Source organism: Scyliorhinus torazame, chromosome 8 (genome assembly GCF_047496885.1).
Source record: "Scyliorhinus torazame isolate Kashiwa2021f chromosome 8, sScyTor2.1, whole genome shotgun sequence".
NCBI lineage: Eukaryota > Metazoa > Chordata > Chondrichthyes > Carcharhiniformes > Scyliorhinidae > Scyliorhinus > Scyliorhinus torazame.
The window spans coordinates 247,175,005-247,198,322 of record NC_092714.1 but is presented as its reverse complement, the minus strand read 5'-3'; the positions used below and the strand labels follow the sequence as shown (position 1 = coordinate 247,198,322).

The 23,318-nt window shown below is 48.3% G+C and overlaps 1 protein-coding gene across 3 annotated transcripts in view; it reads right to left on the bottom strand.

Moving 5' to 3' along the window:
* The window catches only part of LOC140428506 (proto-oncogene tyrosine-protein kinase Src-like), a 238,701-nt gene that overhangs the window by 74,338 nt on the left and 141,045 nt on the right, over window positions 1-23,318 (bottom strand). For all 3 annotated transcript variants that reach the window (XM_072515060.1, XM_072515059.1, XM_072515061.1), the window contains one exon: window positions 3,440-3,539. In XM_072515060.1, coding sequence (XP_072371161.1) covers window positions 3,440-3,539 — 100 coding nt within the window. The remainder of the gene's footprint in view (window positions 1-3,439; window positions 3,540-23,318) is intronic.

Here is a 23,318-nt window from a genome sequence, read left to right as displayed (position 1 = left end):
CAGAGGGATTAAGAAAATCATTAGGGATGGATGTTCAGATTAATTCAGACACTAAGGTTTTGATCAAGTCAAAAGTGGTACATTAATTGCAAGGTTGGCAATCACGGAAATAAATTCCCTACAATGCAAGTGAAAGGAATGCCAGGGACACAGAGTTCATCAAAGGAATGGGTTGATGCCAAAATAGCTTTTAAGTACCTTTTATTTGTCCACCAATTTGATGTGCTTTTGGCAGTATCTGACGTTTGCTAATATGGTGGCGCACACTCTAGATTTGACAGGTTATTAGTTGGGTATCCACAAAGGGTGGAAGAGCATTTGGCAAACAGCCTCACTCCACCTGAGCAACACCTTCCCTTAAAGTGATGGAATTGTGAGACCTAAGCAACTGGAACTAAGTTTCTGCAAACTGGTTTGAATTTAGACCCAGCACTGTCAGTTCCCAACTCAACGCGAAATAGTGAAATGAACCTAAAGGGCCGGACGATTCACAGAAACCTCAGACAGGTTCGCTTCAACTCTCCTGGGATGATAAAATTTGAAATAAGTGGGGTGACCTTATCTTGAAAAAATTTAGAGTACCCAATTCATTTTTTCCAATTAAGGGGCGATTTAGTGTAGCCAATCCATCTACCCTACATATATTTTGGGCTGTGGGGGCGAAACCCACACAAACACGGGGAGAATGTGCAAACTCCAGACGGACAGTGACCCAGAGCCCGGATCGAACCTGGGACCTCGGCTCTGTGAGGCAGCAGTGCTAACAAGTTAGCTAGGAAGGACCTAAAGAGAGAGCTAAGAAGAGCCAGGAGGGGACATGAGAAGTCTTTGGCAGGTAGGATCAAGGATAACCCAAAAGCTTTCTATAGATATGTCAGGAATAAAAGAATGACGAGGGTAAGAGTAGGGCCAGTCAAGGACAGTAGTGGGAAATTGTGCTTGGAGTCCGAGGAGATAGGAGAGGTGCTAAATGAATATTTTTTGTCAGTATTCACACAGGAAAAAGACAATGTTGTCGAGGAGAATACTGAGATTCAGGGTACTAGACTAGAAGGGCTTGAGGTTCATAAGGAGGAGGTGTTAACAATTCTGGACATGTGAAAATAGATAAGTCCCCTGGGCCGGATGGGATTTATCCTAGGATTCTCTGGGAAGCTAGGGAGGAGATTGCTGAGCCTTTGGCTTTGATCTTTAAGTCATCTTTGTCTACAGGAATAGTGCCAGAAGACTGGAGGATAGCAAATGTTGTCACCTTGTTCAAGAAGGGGAGTAGAGACAACCCCGGTAACTATAGACCAGTGAGCCTTACTTCTGTTGTGGGCAAAATCTTGGAAAGGTTTATAAGAGATAGGGTGTATAATCATCTGGAAAGGAATAATTTAATTAGAGATAGTCAACATGGTTTTGTGAAGGGTAGGTCGTGCCTCACAAACCTTATTGAGTTCTTTGAGAAGGTGACCAAACAGGTGGATGAGGGTAAAGCAGTTGATGTGATGTATATGGATTTCAGTAAAGCGTTTGATAAGGTTCCCCACGGTAGGCTACTGCAGAAAATACGGAAGGATGGGATTCAGGGAGATTTAGCAGTTTGGATCAGAAATTGGCTAGCTGGAAGAAGATAAAGGGTGGTGGTTGATGGGAAGTGTTCAGACTGGAGTCCAGTTACTAGTGGTGTACCACAAGGATCTGTTTTGGGGCCACTGCTGTTTGTCATTTTTATAAATGACCTGGAGGAAGACGTAGAAGGATGGGTGAGTAAATTTTCAGATGACACTAAAGTCGGTGGAGTTGTGGACAGTGCAGAAGGATGTTACAAGTTATAGAGGGATATAGATAAGCTGCAGCGCTGGGCTGAGAGGTGGCAAATGGAGTTTAATGGAGCAGAAAAGTGTGAGGTGATTCATTTTGGAAGGAATAACCGGAGGACAGAGTACTGGGCTAATGGTAAGATTCTTGGCAGTGTGGATGAGCAGAGACATCTCGGTGTCCATGTACATAGATCCCTGAAAGTTGCCACTCAGGTTGAGAGGGTTGTTAAGAAGGCGTACGGTGTGTTAGCTTTTATTGGTAGAGGGATTGAGTTTCGGAGCCATGAGGTCATGTTGCAGCTGTACAAAACTCTAGTGCGGCCGCATTTGGAGTATTGCGAGCAATTCTGGTCGCCGCATTATAGGAAGGATGTGGAAGCATTGGAAAGGGTGCAGAGGAGATTTACCAGAATTTTGCCTGGTATGGAGGGAAGATCTTATGAGGAAAGGCTGAGGGACTTGAGGCTGTTTTCGTTAGAGAGAAGAAGGTTAAGAAGTGACTTAATTGAGGCATACAAGATGATCAGAGGATTGGATAGGGTGGACAGTGAGAGCCTTTTTCCTCGGATGGTGATGTCTAGCACGAGGGGACATAGCTTTAAATTGAGGGGAGATAGATATAAGACAGATATCTGGGGCGAGATTCTCCGACCCCCCGCTGGGTCGTAGAATCGCCGGGGGCTGGCGTGAATCCCGCCCCCGCCGGTTGCCGAATTCTCCGGCACCGGATATTCGGCGGGGGCGGGAATCGCACCGGATGGGCCGAAGTCCCGCTGCTGGAATGCCTGTCCCGCCAGCGTGGATTAAACCACCTCTCTTACCGGTGGGACAAGGCGGCGCGGGCGGGTTCCGGGGTCCTGGGGGGGGGCTCGGGGTGATCTGGCCCCGGGGGATGCCCCCACGGTGGCCTGGCCCGCGATCGGGGTCCACCGATCCACGGGTGGGCCTGTGCCGTGGGGGCACTCTTTTCCTTCCACCTTCGCCACGGTCTCCACCATGGCGGAGGCGGAAGAGACTCCCTCCACTGCGCACGCGCAGGGATGCCATGAGCGGCCGCTGACGCTCCCGCGCATGCGCTGCCCGGCAATGTCATTTCCGCGCCAGCTGGCGGGGCACCAGAGGCCTTTCCCGCCAGCTGGCGGGGCAGAAATCAGTCCGGCGCGGGCCTAGCCCCTCAAGGTTAGGGCTCGGCCGGTCAAGATGCGGAAGATTCCGCACTTTTGGGGCGGCGCGATACCGGACTGATTTGCGTCGTTTTTGGCGCCGGTCGGCGGACATCGCGCCGATTACGGAGAATTTTGCCCCAGAGGTAGGTTCTTTACTCAGAGAGTAGTAAGGCCGTGGAATGCCCTGCCTGCAACAGTAGTGGACTCGCCAACACTAAGGGCATTCATTGGATAGACATATGGACGATAAGGGAATAGTGTAGATGGGCTTTAGAGTGGTTTGACAGGTCGGCGCAACATCGAGGGCCGAAGGGCCTGTACTGCGCTGTAATGTTCTATGTTCTAACCCACTGCGCCACCGTGCTACCCCTGGGAAAAATAACCTTGATGAAACTACTCAATGTGGGTTCAGCCAACACTATAGCAACAACAAATATCGGTGAGGTAAGCTAATTTCATACTTACGTGTTGTTAACAATCTGTAGTCGCTCCCCTTTATTAAAGGAAAGGTCACTTGCTGTCCTGGACTCGTAGTCATAGAGTGCCACAAATGTGGTGACACCGCCTGGAAAGAAACAGAGGGAAACTCCAATAAAATCAGCACTTTGCCATAAAGCTGCAAAATTGGCAGCCAATGTTATTTATACAAGAGCAGAATAAATGGAAGCAGGAGTGGATCGTTTGGCCCCTCAAGGCTGCTCTGCCGTTCAATCCGAATAGACTGCCTCCACGCACGCCCCCTCCCCATATCTCCCCCCCCCTTATATCTCGTGAATCCCTTAGACTGAGACACCGAGATGCCTATCGTAGATGCAAAGGTAAGCAAACATGGAGCACCCACAATCCTCTGGGGTGGAGAATTCCAAAGATTCGCAACACTTTGCATGATGTAATTTCCCCTCATCTCAGACCAAATGACCCCTTATCCCAAGACTGCGCCCGGATGTTTTAGGAACACATGAACAGGCCATTCAGCCCATCTAACCTGCTCCACCCTTCAATGGATCATGACCGATAATCTACCTCAATGGCACTTCCCCACACTATCTCCATATCTCTTGATGCCATTGGTCTCCAGAAATCTATCGAATGCTGTCTTGAACAAGCTCAATAGCGAATCTTCCACAGCCCTTGGGGATAGGGAATTCCACAGATTCACCATTCTCGGAGTGAAGAAATTTCTCCTCATCTCAGTCTTAAGTGGCCTGCCATTTATCCTGAGATTATGGCCCCTGGTTTGAGATTCACCAGCCAGGGGAAACATCCTATTTACACCTACCCTGTCACTCCCTGTTTGAATTTTCTAAGTTTGAATGAGGTCACCCCACATTCCTTAAAACTCTAGGGAATACAGACTCAGTCTCCTCAATCTCTCCTCATAAAACAATCCCGCCACCCCAGTGATGAATCCAATGAGCCTCCAATGCACTCCCTCTATGGCAAGCGTCTCCTTCCTTAGATAAGTGGACCAAAACTGTCCACAATACTCCAGGTGAGGTCTCACCATGGCTCTATAGAACTGCAGCAAGATATCTTTACTCCTGCATGCAAAACCCCTCACAATGAAGGCCAATATGCCAATTGCCTTCCTAATTGCTTGCTGTTGCTGTATACTAACTTTTAGTGATTGATGAGCAGGGACACTTAGGTGACTTTGCACACCTGCACTTCCCAAACTCTCAGCAATTAAGAAATAATCTGCCTTTCTGTTTTGTCTACAAAAGTGAATAACTTCACACTTATATTATATTCCATCTGCCATGTTCTAGACCATTCACTTGGCCTGTCCAAGTCCTGTTGAAGCCCCCTTGCATCCTCCTCACATCTTACCTTCTCATGCAGTTTGATGTCACCAGGACTGCAATTGGTGCCCAAATCCAATGCCAAACATGATTCCCCCTTCCTAAATCCATGTTGGCCCTGTCCAATTTTACCATGTTTTCTTTTTTTAAAAAATAAACATTTTATTGAGGTATTGTTTGGTATTTTAACAACACTACAAACAATGTACAGGAAACTATAAACATAGTACAAAAGCCGCCTCCCTCCCTTACGGGTCCCACCTTTATTAACCCCCTACTCTAAGCTAAACTAACCCCCCCCCCCCCTTCTGCTGACGATTAATTTTCCGCGACGAAGTCGACGAACGGTTGCCACCCCCGGGCGAACCCTAACAGTGACCCTTTCAAGGCGAACTTGATTTTCTCCAAACAGAGAAAGCTAGCTAGGTCTCCGACTACAGGGGCTTTGAGTCCCTCCAAGCTAATAGTATCCGTCTCCGGGCTACCAGGGAGGCAAAGGCCAGAACGTCTGCCTCTTTCTCCTCCTGGAATCCCGGGTCTTCCGACACCCCGAAAATCGCCACCTCTGGACTCAATGCCACCCTTGTTTTTAACACCGTGGACATGACATCTGAAAACCCCTGCCAAAATCCCCCAAGCTTCGGACATGCTCAGAACATGTGGACATGGTTCGCTGGTCCTCCCGCACATTTTGTGCAGCCTGGCAAATGTTGCGGACGCGTTGACTCCACTCAACGCGTCCGCCCAAAGGCCCTCCTCTATCTCTCCTCCCAGCTCCTCCTCCCACTTGCGCTTCAGCTCCTCGGTCTGCGTCTCCTCTGACCCAATAAGTTTCTTGTAAATGTCCGAGACGACTTCCGGTTGCGGCAGGGATGAGCTAGCCGCACGTTTCGGCGGCTCCAGCTCCGATGGAACTTCGGGCTCTTTTAAGAGCCCCAACGGGGACTTTGACGGCCGAAAAACCCGGTGCGAGGCGCGAGGGAAGGGAGTCCCCCCCGAACGACGGAGGGAAAAACCGGCGGCGGCGGCTGCAGCCCGAAGAATCTGCAACCAGAAGGTCAGAGGGAGTGGAACAAAATGGCGGTGGAGAAACCACAGGTAACATGGGGGCCTGAGCAGGACGAGGTGGTGAGACGGTGCGTGGACCTGCTGAAGAAGGAGGTAATGACCCCGTTGTTACAGGCAATTGAGGGGCTTAAGGAGACTTTAAAGACCCAGGAGACTGAACTTCGCGTGGTGGAGCAGAAGGTGTCAGGTATTGAGGACGAGGTCCTGGGCCTGGCGGTCAAGACTCAGACGCACGAGGCACTTCATAAAAAGTGTGCTGACAGGATTGAGGCCCTTGAAAATGGAGCGCGAAGGAAGAACCTTAGGATACTAGGTCTCCCGGAGGGTGTGGAAGGAGTGGACTGTGGAGCGTACGCAAGTAAGATGCTGAGCTCACTGATGGGTGCTGAGGCCCCTGCGGGCCCCATGGAGGTGGAGTGGGCAAATCGGATCCCGGTGAGAAGACCAAAAGCGGGAGAACCACCGAGGGTGATAATCGTGCAATTCTACCGCCTTAAGGACAAAGAAGAGGTCCTGAGATGGGCTAAAAAGGTGCGGAGTAGCAGATGGGAGAATGCGGTGGTAAGGATCTACCAGGATTGGAGTGCGGAGGTGGCGAGAAGGAGGGCGAGCTTCAACCGAGCCAAAGAGGTTTTGCACAAAAGGAAGGTGAAGTTTGGGATGCTGCAGCCGGCAAGACTATGGGTCACGCATCAGGAGAGACACTATTATTTCGAGACGGCGGAGGAAGCATGGTCCTTCATCAATGAAGAGAAACTGGACCGGAACTGAGGGACTGATGCTGCAGGGAACTGTTATTGTTGTTATTATTGTTTTTGTTAATGGGATGGTGAAAGTTAATCGAGAAGTAAACAGGGAAGGGGGGGGACACTGGGGAAATGTGGGCGCCGGTGAGGGGGGAGAGGCGGGACATAGTCGGAGAATGGGGAAGGAGAGGGGGAGGGGAAAGGGAGCTGCGCCATAAGAGGCGGGTCAGGTAAAGGGTTGTTCCCGCGCCAGAAAGAATAAGGCGGGAAAACAGGCGCAAGGCGGATGGGAGTTCCCTCACACCGGGGGGGTTGAGGAGCGAGTAGGAGTAGCCGGGGTCAGTTGAAGTCAGCTGACTTACGGAAGTGATATGGGGGGAGCAATCAAGCTAGATAGGGATCTAGCGGGGGGGGGCGGGGGGAGACAACTGGGTTGCTGCTGCGGAAATCCAAAAGGAAATGGCTAAAGAGAGGGTGGTCGGGGGCGGAATGCGACGCTGGGGGAGCGAGCGGGAGCGCGGAGGCGGGATATGGGACTGGCCTAGAGAAGGTAATGGCTAGTCGACGCGTGAGGGGGGCAGGTAGCCCCCCAGTGAGGCTGATCACGTGGAACGTGAGAGGCCTGAATGGACCGATAAAAAGGGCCCGAGCGCTCGGGCATTTGAAAGGACTAAGGGCAGACGTGGTTATGCTCCAAGAGACGCACCTAAAGGTGGCGGACCAAGTTAGGCTAAGGAAAGGATGGGTGGGACAGGTGTTCCACTCAGGACTGGACGCAAAGAACAGAGGGGTGGCCATTTTGGTGGGGAAATGGGTAGCATTTGAAGCAAACAACATCGTAGCAGATAGTGGAGGTAGATATGTAATGGTGAGTGGTAGGCTGGAGGGAATGGAGGTCGTGTTGGTTAATGTGTATGCCCCAAATTGGGACGATGCGGGGTTCATGAGACGGATGCTGGGGCGTATTCCGGACCTGGAGGCAGGAAATTTGATTTTAGGAGGGGACTTCAATACGGTGCTGGACCCGGGGCTAGATAGATCCAGCTCAAGGACTGGAAGAAGGCCGGCAGCGGCCAAGGTACTTAAGGAGTTTATGGACCAAATGGGGGGAGTGGATCCATGGCGATTTCTTAGACCCAGGGCTAGGGAGTATTCCTTCTTCTCCCACGTCCATAAAGTGTACTCCCGGATAGATTTTTTTGTTTTAGGAAGGTCGTTGATCTCTAGGGTGGAAGAAGCTGAATACTCAGCCATAGCGGTTTCGGATCATGCCCCACATTGGGTGGACCTGGAAGTAGGAGAGGACAGGGAGCAGAGAACACTCTGGCGATTAGATGTGGGACTGATGGCGGATGAGGGAGTGTGTGCAAGAGTGAGGAGGTGTATCGAGAGATACCTGGAGGTCAATGACGACGGCGAGGTCCCTGTGGGAGTGGTCTGGGAAGCACTAAAAGCGGTGGTCAGAGGAGAGCTGATTTCTATTGGGGCCCACAAAAGGAAAACAGAGGCCAAGGAAAGGGATAGATTACTGGGGGAGATTTTAAGGGTGGACAGGGAATTTGCAGAGACCCCGGAGGAAGAGCTGTACAGGGAGAGGAGACGACTCCAGACCGAGTTTGACCTTCTGACCACCAGAAAGGCGGAGGTACTGTGGAGGAAGGCACAGGGGAGGAGGTATGAATATGGGGAAAAGGCTAGTCGCCTGTTGGCGCACCAACTGCGAAAGAGGGCAGCAGCGAGGGAGATAGGAGGAATTAGGGATGAAAGGGGAGACACTGTGCGAAGGGCAGGAAAGATAAATGAGGTGTTTAAGACCTTTTATGAAGAACTGTATAGGTCTCAGCCCCCAGAGGGAGAGGAGGGGATGCGGCAGTTCCTGGACCAGTTGAGGTTCCTGAAAGTGGAGGAGCAGGTGGTGGCAGGCCTGGGGGCGCCGATTGAGGTGGACGAGGTTATTAAGGGACTGGGAAGCATGCAAGCAGGGAAGGCCCCGGGGCCGGACGGGTTCCCGGTGGAATTCTACAGAAAATATGTGGACTTGTTGGCCCCGTTGTTGGCGAGGACGTTCAATGAGGCCAGGGAAGGGGGGACACTACCCCCGACAATGTCGGAGGCGACGATATCGCTAATTTTGAAGAGGGACAAAGATCCGATGCAGTGTGGGTCCTATAGGCCTATTTCACTATTGAACGTGGACGCCAAACTGCTAGCAAAGGTGCTGGCATCGAGGATAGAGGACTGTGTCCCAGGGGTGGTGCACGAAGACCAGACAGGGTTCGTAAAAGGGAGACAATTGATTGTTAACGTGCGACAGCTATTAGGGGTGATAATGATGCCCTCAGTGGAGGGGGAGGCAGAGATAGTGGCGGCAATGGACGCAGAGAAGGCATTTGATAGGGTGGAGTGGGAGTATTTATGGGAAGTGTTAAGGAGGTTTGGGTTTGGGAACGGATTTATTCGCTGGGTTAGACTACTTTATGGGGCACCAACGGCAAGCGTAGTTACAGGTCGACATAGATCGGAGTATTTCCGATTATATAGGGGAACAAGACAGGGATGCCCGCTGTCTCCATTGTTGTTCGCGTTGGCAATTGAACCTCTGGCCATGATGCTGAGAGACTCCAGGAAATGGAGAGGGGTGACTAGAGGGGGAGAAGAACTCCGAGTCTCGTTATACGCGGATGACCTATTGCTATACGTGTCGGACCCAGCGGGGGGGATGATAGAGGTTATGCGAATCTTGAGGAGGTTCGGGGATTTTTCGGGGTATAGGTTAAACATGGGGAAGAGTGAATTATATGTGATACATCCAGGGGACCAGAGTAGAGAGATAGAAGGCTTACCGCTAAGGAAAGTGGAAAGAAACTTCCGATACTTGGGGATTCAGATCGCTAGGAGCTGGGGAACCTTGCACAGACTTAATCTGACACGGCTGGTAGAACAAATGGAGGAGGACTTTAAGAGGTGGGACATGCAGCCTTTATCGCTGGCAGGCAGGGTGCAGGCAATGAAGATGATGGTCCTCCCGAGGTTCTTATTTGTATTTCAATGTCTCCCTATTTTAATCACCAGGACCTTTTTTAATAAAATAGATAGGAGCATTACGAGCTTTGTGTGGGCAGGGAAAGTTCCGAGAGTAAGGAGGGGGTTCCTTCAGCGCAGTAGGGACAGAGGAGGACTGGCACTACCGAACTTGGGAGATTATTATTGGGCCGCCAATGTGGCAATGATACGTAGATGGATGATGGAGGGTGAGGGAGCGGCGTGGAAAAGGCTGGAGAGAAGGTCCTGTAAAGGGACGAGTCTAGAGGCGCTGGTGACGGCGCCGCTACCGTTCTCACCGAAAAAGTACACCACGAACCCGGTGGTGGCGGCAACACTGAACATATGGGGACAGTGGAGGCGACAGAGAGGGGTGCGGGGAGCCCTGGTGGGGTCCCCTATCAGGAACAACCATAGGTTTGCCCCAGGAAGAATGGATGGAGGATTTCAGAGCTGCTACCAGTTGGGAATTAGGAAGGTTGGAGATTTATTCATAGATGGGATTTTTGCGAGCTTGGGAGCACTGGAGGAAAGGTATAAGTTACCCCGGGGGAATTTCTTGAGATATATGCAGGTGAGGGCGTTTACTAAACAACAGGTGAGGGAATTTCCGCGGCTCCCGACACAGGGGATACAGGACAGGGTGCTTTCAGGGGTGTGGGTCGGAGAGGGCAAGGTGTCAGAGATTTATAGAGAGATGAGGGAAGAGGGGGAGGAGTCGGTGGGCGAACTAAAAAGAAAGTGGGAAGAAAAATTAGGGGAGGAGATAGAGGAGGGTATGTGGGCTGATGCCCTAAGCAGGGTAAATTCCTCTTCCTCATGCGCCAGGCTTAGCCTGATTCAATTTAAGGTGCTACATAGAGCACACATAACGGGGGCAAGATTGAGCAGGTTCTTTGGAGTGGAGGACAAATGTGGGAGGTGTGGCGGGAGCCCGGCAAACCACGCACATATGTTTTGGGCGTGCCCAGCACTGGAAGGGTATTGGAAGGGAGTGATGGGAGTGATTTCGCAGGTGGTGAAGGCCCGGGTCAAACCAGGCTGGGGGTTAGCTCTATTTGGAGTTGCGGAAGAGCCGGGAGTGCAGGAGGCGAAAGAGGCCGATGTCGTGGCCTTTGCGTCCCTCGTAGCCCGGCGCAGGATCCTACTCATGTGGAAGGAGGCGAAACCCCCCGGACTGGAGGCCTGGGTAAACGATATGGCGGGGTTTATTAAACTGGAGCAGATAAAGTTTGCCCTGAGAGGATCGGCTCAACGGTTCACCAGGCGGTGGCAGCCATTTCTCGACTGCCTAGGGGAACGTTAGAGGGAAGACAGATGACCAGCAGCAGCATCCCAGGGGGGAGGGGGGGGGGAAGGGGGGGAGGAGGCTTAGTTGAGTATAGCTCAATAGAGTACGAGGTTTTGTTACTTGTATATTATTATTATTATTATTATTGTTAAAAAGTTTATTAAAATTCTGTTTTGTTATTGTTATCGTTTCGCTTGTTTTGTAAGCGGGAAAACTGTTGCTCAGGGGAAAAAAATTTCAATAAAATATATATATTTTTAAAAAGTAAATGTCCGAGACGCTCCCTTCTCCTACCTACCCTCTGGAAACTAAGCGGGAAGGTTGACACCTGTTTACGTAGGAAGTCCCGCACCTGCAGATACCTGAATTTGTTTCCCCTCGCCAACCCAAACTTTTCCTCCAGCGCCCTCATACTCGGAAAGCTCCCCTCTATAAACATATCCCCCATCCTCTCAATCCCTGCTCTCCGCCATATCCGGAACCCCCCATCCATACTTCCCGGGACAAACTGGTGATTATTACAGATTGGGGACCAGACCGATGCTCCCTCTGCTCCCATATGTCTCCTCCATTGCTCCCAGACTCTCAGGGCCGCCACCACCACGGGGCTGGTGTCAAACTAACAGGTCTACAGTTCTCCATTCTCCCTCCCTTCTTAAATGGTGGGGTTACATCTTCTACTTTCTGACCTGCAGGAGCTTTTCCAGAATTTAAAGAATTTTGAAAGATAGCCACCAATGTATCCACTATCTCTCCAGCCACCGCCTTCAACACTCTGGAATGAAGCTCATCTGGCATGATCATCTGGGATTCATCAACCTTCAATCCAGTTAACTGTTCAAGTACTACCTCTTTATAATACTAATTTCCTTTTGTTCTTGGATTTCACAAGTCTCTTGGCTGCTTAGCATTTCGAGGAGATTTTCTGCATCTTTTTCCAGGAAGAGTGACGCAAAGTGACTGTTTAGTTTCTCCTCCTGCTTCCCTGTTCTCCATGATCAATTCTCCTGTACTCACCGTAATGGCCCCACATTTGTCTGGGCTAATCTTTTCCTTTTCACATTCCTAAAGAAGCTTTTACAGTCCGCCTCACTCGTTTACATTCATATTCCTTTTTCACTTCCTTAATCAGTTCCTTGGTGCTCCTTTGCTGGATTCTAAATTGCTCACAAACCTTAGGCTTGCTGGCAGCCTGAAAAGTCACTTCCTTTAACATAATGCAATCTTCAACTTCTCCTGCTCACCATGGTTGACATACCTTTCCCTTTTAAATTCTCTGGCCAGCAGAAACTATCTCTCAGCATCTACCCTATCGAACCCCTTTCAGACTGTGTGGGTTTCAATGAGGTAGCCTCTCATTCTCCTTAACTGCAAAGAATATAGGGTGGGATTCTCCGCAATCGGCGCGATGTCCGCCGACCGGCGCCAAAAACGCGCGAATCAGTCCGGCATCGCGCCGCCCCAAAGGTGCGGAATTCTCCGCTTCTTGAGGGGCTGAGCCCTCACCTTGAGTGATTTCTGCCCCGCCGGCTGGCGGGAAAGGCCTTTGGCGCCCCGCCAGCTGGCGCGGAAATGACTTTGCCGTGTGACGCATGCGCGGGAGCGTCAGCAGCCGCTCACGGCATCCCCGCGCATGCGCAGTGGAGGGGGTCTCTTCCGCCTCCGCTATAGTGAAGACCATGGCGAAGGCGGAAGGAAAAGAGTGCCCCCACGGCACAGGGCCGCCCGTGGATCGGTGGGCCCCGATCGTGGGCCAGGCCACTGTGGGGGCACCCCCCCGGGGACAGAAGCCTACTTGTGACATAAGCGATTTTCATTTCATTTCTTGTATGCGCAGCCACTTTGAAATAAAGGCCATCGTGACGTTTGCCGCCCTCAATGCTTGTCGCACTTTAGAATCACAGAATTGTTACGGAACTGAAGGAGGCCATTTGGCCCATCGTGTCTCAACCGGCTCCCCAAACGAGCATCGTGAGTCAGTGCCGTTCCCCTGTCCTTTCCCCATAGCCCTGCACATTGTTTCTATTCAAGTAATCAGCTAATGCCCTCTTGAATGCCTCAACGGAACCTGTCTCCACCACACTTCCAGGCGGTGCACTCCAGACCTGAACAACTCACTGCATGGAAAAAAATGTTCGCACATCACATTTGCTTCTTTTGCAAAACACTTTAAATCTGGGCCCTCTTGTTCTTGACCCTTTTACAAGCGGGGACAGTTTCTCCCGATCTATTCTGTCCAGCCCCCTCATGATTTTGAACGTCTCTATCAAATCTGCTCTTAGTCTTCTTCTCGTCAAGGAGAACAGTCCCAACCTCTCCAATCTATCTTCATAATTGCCGTCTCTCATCCCTGGGGCCACTCTTGTAAACCCTCTTCTGCTCTCTCTCCGAGGCATTCCCATCCTTCCTCTAGTGTGGCTTCCAGAACTGTACGCAATATTCCAGCTGAGGTCTAACTAGTTTCTTGTACAAGTTTAACCTCCTTATTCTTGTACACTTTGCTCCTATTAATCAAGTCCTGAAGACTATAATGCTTTATTAATTGCTTTCAACTGTCCTGACACTTTTCATGATCTGTGCATATGTACACCCAGATCCCTCTACCCCTGCATCCCCTTCAGAAATTTACCCCTTATTTTATATTATTTTCTCCTACCAAAAAGCATCACCTCCCACTTCTCCATATTGAACCTCATCTGACACCCAACTGCCCACTCGATCAACTTGTCAACTTCTTTTGAGGTTCTACACTCTTCTCTTCACAGTTTACAATACTTTCAAGTTTTGCACCATCTGCAGATTTTGAAATTATCCCCTGCACACCAAGATCTAGATGTTTAATATACACCAAGAAAAGAAAGGGTCCCAATATTGATCCCTGGGGAACACCATTGCAAACCTTCCTCCAGCCTGAAAAATATCCATTGACTATTACCCTCTGCTTTCTATTATTCAGTCAGTTTTGTATCCATGTTGCCACTGCCCCTTTTATTCCATAAAATATACCTTTTCTCACAAGCCTTCTGAAAGTCCATGTATACTGCATCAACCGCATCACCCTCATCGACCCTTTCTGTAAGCTCCTCAAAAACTCCAACAAGTTAGTTAAACATGATTAGCAATCCATGCTGGCTCTTCCTAACCAACCCACATTTTGCCATGTGCCTACTAATTCTACCCCAAATAACTGCTTCTGGAAGCTTTCCCATCATTGATGTCAAACTGACTGGTCTGTAATTGCTGGGGTTATCCTTACAGCCCTTTTTGATCAAGGGTGTAACAACCTGCATTCTAACTTTCTGTGTTCTTTGTACGGACATAGCAAAGTCTCTTTGAACAACATTTAAAAGTTTCACATCTTTCTGCTTTTCTATGCTTAGGGCCAAGGTGAACAACTTAACACTTCTCCACATTATACTCCAGCTGCCATCTTGTTGCCCACTCAGTCAACCTGTCCACACACACCCTCCCCCCCTTGCAGCCTCTCCTTGCCCTTCCCAAAGCCCAGCCCTCCAGATAGATTGGTACAATCAGCAAACCCAAGTGCATCACTCTCTGTCTCTTCATCTAAGTCATGCATATAAACTGTATCTTCCTGGAAAAAAAAACAATTATTTGCTTTCATATTGTTTTTCTCGAGTTCCTTTTTTGAGATACGATCTGCTCCTCAGAAATCTGGTAACATGGGTGAGTGCAGCCACTAAATGATCAAACAGCAGGAACCAGGAGTGTTTGTTGATCAGATAGCTTTATCATCCTTAATGAGCTACCACGTTACATCACTTACTTTATTACCTTAGTGCTGCTGGATCTATCAAAGGATATTTATCATCAGGATTGCTTGGCTTGCAAATGAAAAATAATGATACATAAAACATGACTAAACTTTTGGCAATGATGCAGTAATGTAGGAGGCATGGAAGGAATACAGACACAGTGACCTAGAGATACTGCTGTGTCCAAAGTTGGGACGAGAGCCGTGAATCCACTGCAGCACCTGCTGCATGTGTCGAATGGCATCAATGCCGAGGTCATGGTCGATTAGGTCGCTAAATTTATTAAGACTCAAAGACATCCATACAGCACCTTTCAGGGAGCAGGACATCCAAATATGTCTTACACCCCATGGAGATTTCTGAAATGTTGTCACTGCTGTGGTGTAGGAAACATATGCACAGCAAGATCCCACAAACAGCAATGCGACAGTGACTATATAATCTTTTTTTTTGACATTGATTGACAGAACTGTCAGCCAGAACTTCCAGGGACGGGGCAGCATGGTGGCACAATGGTTAGCACTGCTGCCTCACGGCACTGAGGACCCGGGTTCAAATCCCGGCCTTGGGTCACTGTCTGTGTGGAGTTTGCACATTCGCCCCGAGTCTGCGTGGGTCTCACCCGCACAACCCAAAGATGTGCAGGGTTCGTGGATTGGCCCCGCTAAACTGGAAATTATATATTTGTGTAAATAAATTAACTCCCAGGGACAATTTCCTGGCCTATTCTTTGAAAAGAGCCATGGCATCTTTTAGTTCCACCCGAGAGGGCAGAGAGAGGGCAGTTTAGGTCTCACCCAAGATATAGCGACTTTGATTCTCCATTCCCGCTGCAGTGAATCAGCGATTTGGCTAAGGACCAAATTCTCTGTCCTCTCTGGCAGAGGGAGGGAGGCGGACTCACAATGGAGAATCCCACCCAACATCTCCAACAGTTCAGCCTCCGTTCAGCACTGTGCTGCAGGGACAGCCTAGAATTTGCGCTGATGGGACTTGAACACACAATCTTATGATTCAGAGGGAGGAACGCCACTACTCAATCACATCTAACACCAGGAAAAGGTTGATATTCTGGAGCAGTCATCCAGAGTCCCAAAGGCAGCGCACAGGTCGCAAGATCGGCACAAAAAGATCATCCACTGGCAAAGTGTGCCCTGGAAAGTACGGCTGAAGTAATGATAATGTGGAGGCGGTCGGTAAGAGCAGTAGCTCTCAGATAGAATTTGAAACCAGCAAAAGCACTTCTGCTCCTCCTGACTCGACAATGAGACAAGGAAAAAAAAAAAAAACGACTTTCAGTCTGAGGTGGTTCCTTCTCAGACGACTGGCTTCGTTGCTCAATGCGAGAAGGGGCTGACCACAACACGGAACAGCGTATTCTACAACCATCCCCAGACCCATTTGGCAAAGGCCTTTAATTTACACAAGGCAGTGGGCACATGTCCTGGGTGCATGCAGGAAAACCCAAACCAAAATCGCGGGTGGCACATTCTGTTGTGAAAAGCACAATTCAGTTTCTGGGCAAGTGCCTCCATATTGTTCATCGACGAAGAAGACAATGAAAATGGCCATGTGCTGAGAGCATTGTGAAATAGACTGAGACACTGCGTGCACCCCCCCCCCCGCCCCCCATAAACAAAAGTAAAAATGTATTTAAGGTATAGAAAACATATCAGCAAAAAAACAAGCTTCTCTGCAAAATCTACATAGAACTAAAAGAGCGGCGAGCAAATTAAAAAGCTGGATTTTCTTATTTAAAAACGCGCGCAGCAGAAAATGTCGAACAGCTTAAGAACAATTGTAGAAAATGGATCACCTACAATTTCTCCTGGCCTAGCATCCATAATAACATTCGTGCTAATGTGGAGTAGGAACACAAAATGCAGCATATTGCAGGAAACTACACTGCAGAGGGTTACACCAAAATTTGAAACTTGCCACACACACACACACATAGAGGTCACGCAGCTAGAATCCGCATATCCTCAGTGCTTTTAACTCAGTGAAACCGAGGGAGGATAAATTCTAGTTCCAAAAGGCACAATATACGGTCTATGTAGGTCAAAGCACAGGTCAGCGGCACCGTCTGCCTGTTTGCATTTTCATGGAAAAGCTGTTGACAGCAAAGCAAATTATTTAGCAGTCCAAGCAGACTGGGGCAAATATCACCTGTGGCGATGACATTTAGTGTAGAAACGATGCTGGCTCAGATAGCACAAGAACACCTGTTGGTTTCTATGAGGTGAGGGTTGGTGGTGGTGGTTTGCAGAGGGACGGGGGGGGGGATAACAAAAAGGCTTCTCTTCAATCCAGAATAAAAACCTAATTTTGGGTAGGCCAGCACCTTCGCGTAATGGGGTTGGTGCTCTTCCCTTTGGTTATTTCAATTGTTTTTTCAAAAGGAGCACACTGGGCTAAATAGCTGGCTTTTAAAACAGACCAAGGCAGGCCAGCAGCACGGTTCAATTCCCGTGCCAGCCTCCCCGAACAGGCGCCGGAATGTGGCGACGAGGGGCTTTTCACAGTAACTTCATTTGAAGCCTACTTGCGACAATAAGCGATTTTCATTTCATTTCATTTCAGCTTGTGGATGAATGAAATGCAACCACTGGAGCCTTGCTAGAGGCTTGGCTTCTACACGTCCCCCATCCTTTGAAATATTAATGCTGCCAGATTGTGCTGGGAGATGACAATATTCTTTCTGCTCGCCAACAGGGACCTCTGCATTGGTTTGCTGCCGGCCCTATTCAGGACCTCATTCTTCTGGATGATGCCAGTTATCGTTTCACTTAATTAATAACACTCCACTGAATCACAAGAAATCTCGGAAAATGCAATTTCATCAGATTGTTAATGACACCAAAAGAAAAAGGAAAGGCAGCAAATTTCCAGGGCTACATTGTCCAGCTGACAGCTGGCGTTACCTTGCATTGCACCACAGCTGTCAATGTGTGGGTCTCGCACTGCAGCATCAATCAAAGGCTAATCGGGATGGATTTATTTTCTTGTTGGGCACTGCAGTCCAGAAGATCCATATTTATTCGGAGACCTTCCCAAATACCATCGTTCCTCTGGGGGCCCGATAAATGCACTGATTGACGGCAGCAGTGCAATTACTTGTGATGGGATCATGAACAGCGCCACAAGGACATTGCATTCGGCACACACTGCTCTACCAGAAATGTGAGTCCACTGGGACCTTGGTGAGCAACAGGACCAACAGTCTATCTTCTTTAATCAATGAGATTTAACAGCAGAGAATCGAAAAGTCAAGGAAATACGGTGAACGACAGTCAAATTAAGCGCAGAAACTGAAATACGGAGAAGATTGACTGGATTAAAAAAGGGTAAAGTGAGGGCAAAAGCAGGGTTTTGTTTTTTTTTTTTAATTTGAAATTTTACATTTAAACAACAACCAAAAACAATCTGCTACCTGCAGGAGTGAGATTCACAGTGTAAACTATTCCTGGGCAGCATGGTAGCACAGTAGTTAGCACTGTCACTTCACAGTTCCAGGGTTCCAGGTTCGATTCCCGGCTTGGGTCGCTATCTGTGGGAAGTCTGCACGTTCTCCCGTGTCTGCATGAGTATCTTCCGGGTGCTCCGGTTTCCTCCCACAGTCCAAAGATGTGCAGGTTAGGTGGATTGGCCATGCTAAATTGCCCTTAGTATCCAAAAGGGCTGGGTAGGGTTGCTGGGTTTTGGGGATCGGGTGGAAGTATGGACTTAAATGGAGTGCTCTTTCGAAGGGCCGGTACAGACCTGATGGCCGAATGGCCTCCTTCTGCACTGTAAATTCTATGATTCTGAGCCAAAAGAGACAGAATTTAATTGCCGGAACAGAAATTTGTAATTAAAGAATCCTCATGCAGTAAAGACTGGGACTTACTTTGTGTGGTGGATTTAATTCATACTTACTGTGCAAATGCAGAAAAGTTGTGAAATTTACAGCAGCAAGCTCCCATTCTCATGAGGCTAAATGTGGAACAGGCAAATTTTCCAGGAATCTGTGGCAAATTGCAACTCTAAGTATCTCTTCCTTGCTACAGATTTGTGGGTTATTTACGCACTAAAAAAGTAGTGAGCATTTAGCTCATTGTTATTTTCCTAGTAAATTCTGAACACAAAAATGGGAGAGGTGGGGGACACACACAGCTGGATTGTCTCTCAGGTTTCAGGATCCCAATGTCGGGACCAAAAGGAGGCCCGAAGCCAGCTCAGGACAAGCTCAGTGGTGTTACTGGAGGTGACTTGCTGATTAGTCACGTCTGGGCCCACTGTCTAAATCAGAGAGCCCACAGCTCTGGGACCTCAGCACTGCCACCGCAAGAGGTTGGTGAACTTGGGTGCGTCTCTTCAGATAGGTTCTACAGATAATAAAATATCCAGGTTGGCCAAGGGATGCCTTGACAATCAGAGGGGAAAGTCCTTGGGGAGGTGGAATCATTAGGGAATTATTAGGGCCACAGTAGCCTCTTCTGTGGGTCATGGTGTCTTTGGCAATGTGCTAAATGCCAGCGGCCCCACTTAAAGCTGCTAATTGGGGCCTTTAATATACATATCAGTTGCTCACCTCAGTGAAGTGGGTAGCCAATTCGGACCCTTGCTCGCTGCTGGGAAAACTCCCTGACAGCTGGTTGGTCTCAACGTGGCTCCACACTATTCTACCTGACCCTGCCTCATTTCCCACCACCCAGGAGCCAGTAAAACTCAGCCCACAGTATCCACAACAATGCTGGGAAATTTTGGTTAACTAGAATAATAATCTTTATTGTCACAAGTAGGCTTACATTAACACTGCAATGAAGTTACTGTGAAAATCCTCGAGTCGCCACACTCCGGCGCCTATTCGGTACCAAGCTCTGCTTTCTACACTATTTACAGGAAAGACGCCAATGGAGAAATGAAACTTTCTTTGGGCATGGCTCGGTTTACTATAGGTTGTTCATATTTCAAGGGACTGCGTTGTTGTAGCTTATCTTCGCCAGACATAAATAAGCCTAATTCAATGGTAATATTATGTGTAGCGGACTATAATTATTCTGTCAGCCTGTTCCCGTTCATACTGCAAAGCTTCGCCAGAATGTCCAAGCACTGCACTTCACCAATGTGTGAAATTACCAAGTTCTTTCTTGAGAGATCTGAAGTTGCATAGTGACGCTATCAACAATGTGGGGAATGGGAACCCATCTCTCCCAGAAACCAGCTTACATTTCTGTCTTGCAAAATGAGCAATTCTCACACAGGGAACAGCAGCACCTTCAATGAATGCTAAAGGAGGGGTTCACTGCCTCCATGAACTGGGATCGGAAATGGAATGGAGGGGCAAGAAGAACATCTCCATGTATTGGCTGGTTGGGGGTCAAAGGGAAAGAAACCTACCCAGGCCGAGAACGACAAGAGCATTAATCACAATAACTACACAAGCAGTGAGGAAAATTCTCTTACAAATTTTGCCACCGTCTTTTTCTTCAGTGGCTCCGATAATAGAGAATGGTATCTTCAGTCTTCAGGTGCACAAGTAGTGATTTGATGCACTCAGTGAACACTACCCGACTGCTTTTAGCTGGTGCTCTTTGCCACTATTAACTTGATATAAGCTGACATTATTCCAATGATGAAATACCTGGATGCTGATGTAAGGAAGCAAGCGGTGCTTCCCCTTGGTGTCTGCAGGCACCCCATAGTTTGGACAATGAGTGTGGAGCTCGCTTTCGCCAAGAGAGCCATCCAATTGTTGCTCATCGACTTCAAGTTTGGTTACCGGATTGGATCTTATACAGGTCTAAGATCACAAAACCTTTCTGCACACAGGTCTGGTGAGTGTCATTATTCATGCTACCCAGTTAGACAGCTGTGAGTTTCCCCCTACCTCCCCAGTGCAAACCTTGGACTTTTCAAGCTGTCAGCTCCTGCTGATCCTTCTCCATCATGTAGCTATCAGAAAGAAATGTGCATTTCTATTGCACCTGCTGTAACCTCAGGTCATCCCAAAGTTTTCCAGCCAATTGAACACTTTTTGAATTGTAGCCGCTGTTGCAATGAAGGAAGCTCATTGGCTATGTGATCCCCCTACTGCAGAGTCAACCAAAATACATCATTTGGAAGTATCTCCTGCTCTATTTGCCACTCGACCCATGCTGATTACAGTCAGTACTTTAACATCACTTTTAAATAGCAGAAATGTGGAAATGAAGTGGTGAATAAATTTGCATGCTTCTCACTAATTGCTGTTTATGAAGCAGATATCAAGCAAAATGTTTCAGCATGGATCTGTGCCAGAGAAGCATTTACTCTCAGCGAACAAATGTAAGAGAATGGGCAAAACTTAATATATAATTAATGGCATTGACAAAATTACTACCCGTTACCACAAACTTAGCTTCTTGATCAGAACTCAGATGTATCGGAGCTGCCAAACATTTGACTAAAATGCACCATGGATGTGTTCTTACACCCTTAAGCAATTATAGCTGGAATTGTGTCTTTCCAGGTGATGCAGTGTTTTACAAGCCGCAGTAAACTATTACAGCCCCATCTGTTGGACCAATTTTCTACTTTTGGAGGCCAGCCGATTGCTAAAGAACAGGAAAGAACATCTGGGCCTGATAACTAACGCTTTTTCTGGACTTACCAGAATACTTTGGGGAGTTACCATAAATAGAAGGCAATGTCTGGACTCCCTCCCCATAAAGTACAAGCCTCCCATTACGGACAGCCGAAGAAACATTTGACAGCCTAAAAGCATTGCTGATGTGTTTATTTGCTCAAAGGTCAAGGAAGAATCCAACCACCTACTTCCAATTCATAATTAGCTCACTTGCGCAGATGGTAAGACATTTTCATTATTATGGGCCCTCCCCCACAATGTAAAATGGCAGAGGACACATTAACCTATTGCAATGGAAAGAACGGCGACATTATCAGCCATTACCACATCCAGGCCCATTATATTTCTGCCCTTTCATTACCCAGTGATTGATACGTATTCTGAATGCTTCACTGTTCGGGGACGAAATGTGAAAACGATGGCTTTGCAACAGCAAATCTCTCTACTGTGATTTTACTTTACAACATCTCACTGAAGATGGTGCTGACAAAGAGTGCGGATAATCCACACCACTAGCCCACACCCCACCAGCCTCCGCATTCAAAGAATCATCCTCCACCAGTTCCACCAACTCCAGCTTGATGCCACCACCAAACACATCTTCCCCTCACTCCCCCTGTCAGCATTTCACAGGGACCGTTCCCTCCAAGATACCCTGGTCCACTTTTCCATCACCTCCAACAGCACACTCACTTCCCACGGCAATTCCCCATGCAATTGCAGAATGTCCAACACCTGGCCCTTTACCTCCTCCCTGCTCACCATCCAAGGTCCTAAACACTCTTTTCAAGTGAGGCAACTTCACATGCACCTCCTTCAATCAGGTCTATTGCATTTGTTGCCCCCAACGCAGTCTACTCTACAGTGAAGAGACTAAACGCAGACTGGGTAACCACTTGGCAGAACACCTTCAGTCCATCTGCACGCAGGATCCAGACCTTCCTATCACTTGCCATTTCAACTCACCGTCCTGATCTCATGTCCACATGTTCATCCCTGGCCTGCTGCAATGTTCTAGTGAAGCAAACTGGAAGAACAGCTCTACATCTTCCAATCAGGTACATTTTCCGCCTTCCGGACGTAACATTGAGCTCAACAATTTCAGACGGTGAACTCCCTCCTTCAACTTCACCCCATTTTTATTTCTATCAATTTATTTTCATTTCTTCCATCGATCCGTTTTTCCCTCACCATTGTCCCTCCACCCACACCCACCACACTTGAACCATCTGATCCCTGTTCCTAGTTGTCCTTTAACAGCCCTGATCACCCTCATTTACATTCCCTTTGCCTTTCTGTCCACGTCATCTTTGTCAATCACCACCTATCACTGGTCCTCTATCCAGCCCCACGCTCCCTCCACAACCGTATAAATCTGCCCCTATTTCCAGTTCTCTCCAGCTTGCAAGAGTCATCCAGGCTCGAAACGTTAGCTCCCTTCTCTCTCCATAGCTGCTGTCAGACATGCTGTGGTTATCCAGTATTTTCTGTTTTTGCTGGATAATCCGCAGTTTGCTTGTTAAACAAAATAAGACCTTTCATGAACAAGATTCAGAGACGTTACACAGGCGTGGCTCAGTTGGTAGCACCTGGTCTTCGGAGTCAGAAGATTGTAGATTCAAGTCCCAGGACTTCAAATCAAAAATCAAGGCTGACGCTCCATAACAGCACTAAGGGAGTGACGTCTGTCAGGTGAGACATCAAACCAAGGACCTATCCACCCTCTTACGTGAGCCTAAAAGCTCCCATACCAGTATTTCAAAGAGGTGTTCCCTGGGACTCTAGCCAATATTTATCCTCAATCAACATCACACAAAAAAACAGATCATCACATTGTTGTTATTTGTGAGAGCTTGCTGTACACAAATTGACTGCCTCTGTTTCCTACATCACAACAATGGCAATACTTCAATTGTTCTGAAGTGCTTTGAGGTGGCTAGTGGTCACGAAAAGCAGCACATCGAATGCAAGTCTGTCTTTCTGAGAATTCTGTGAACTTAATCATAATA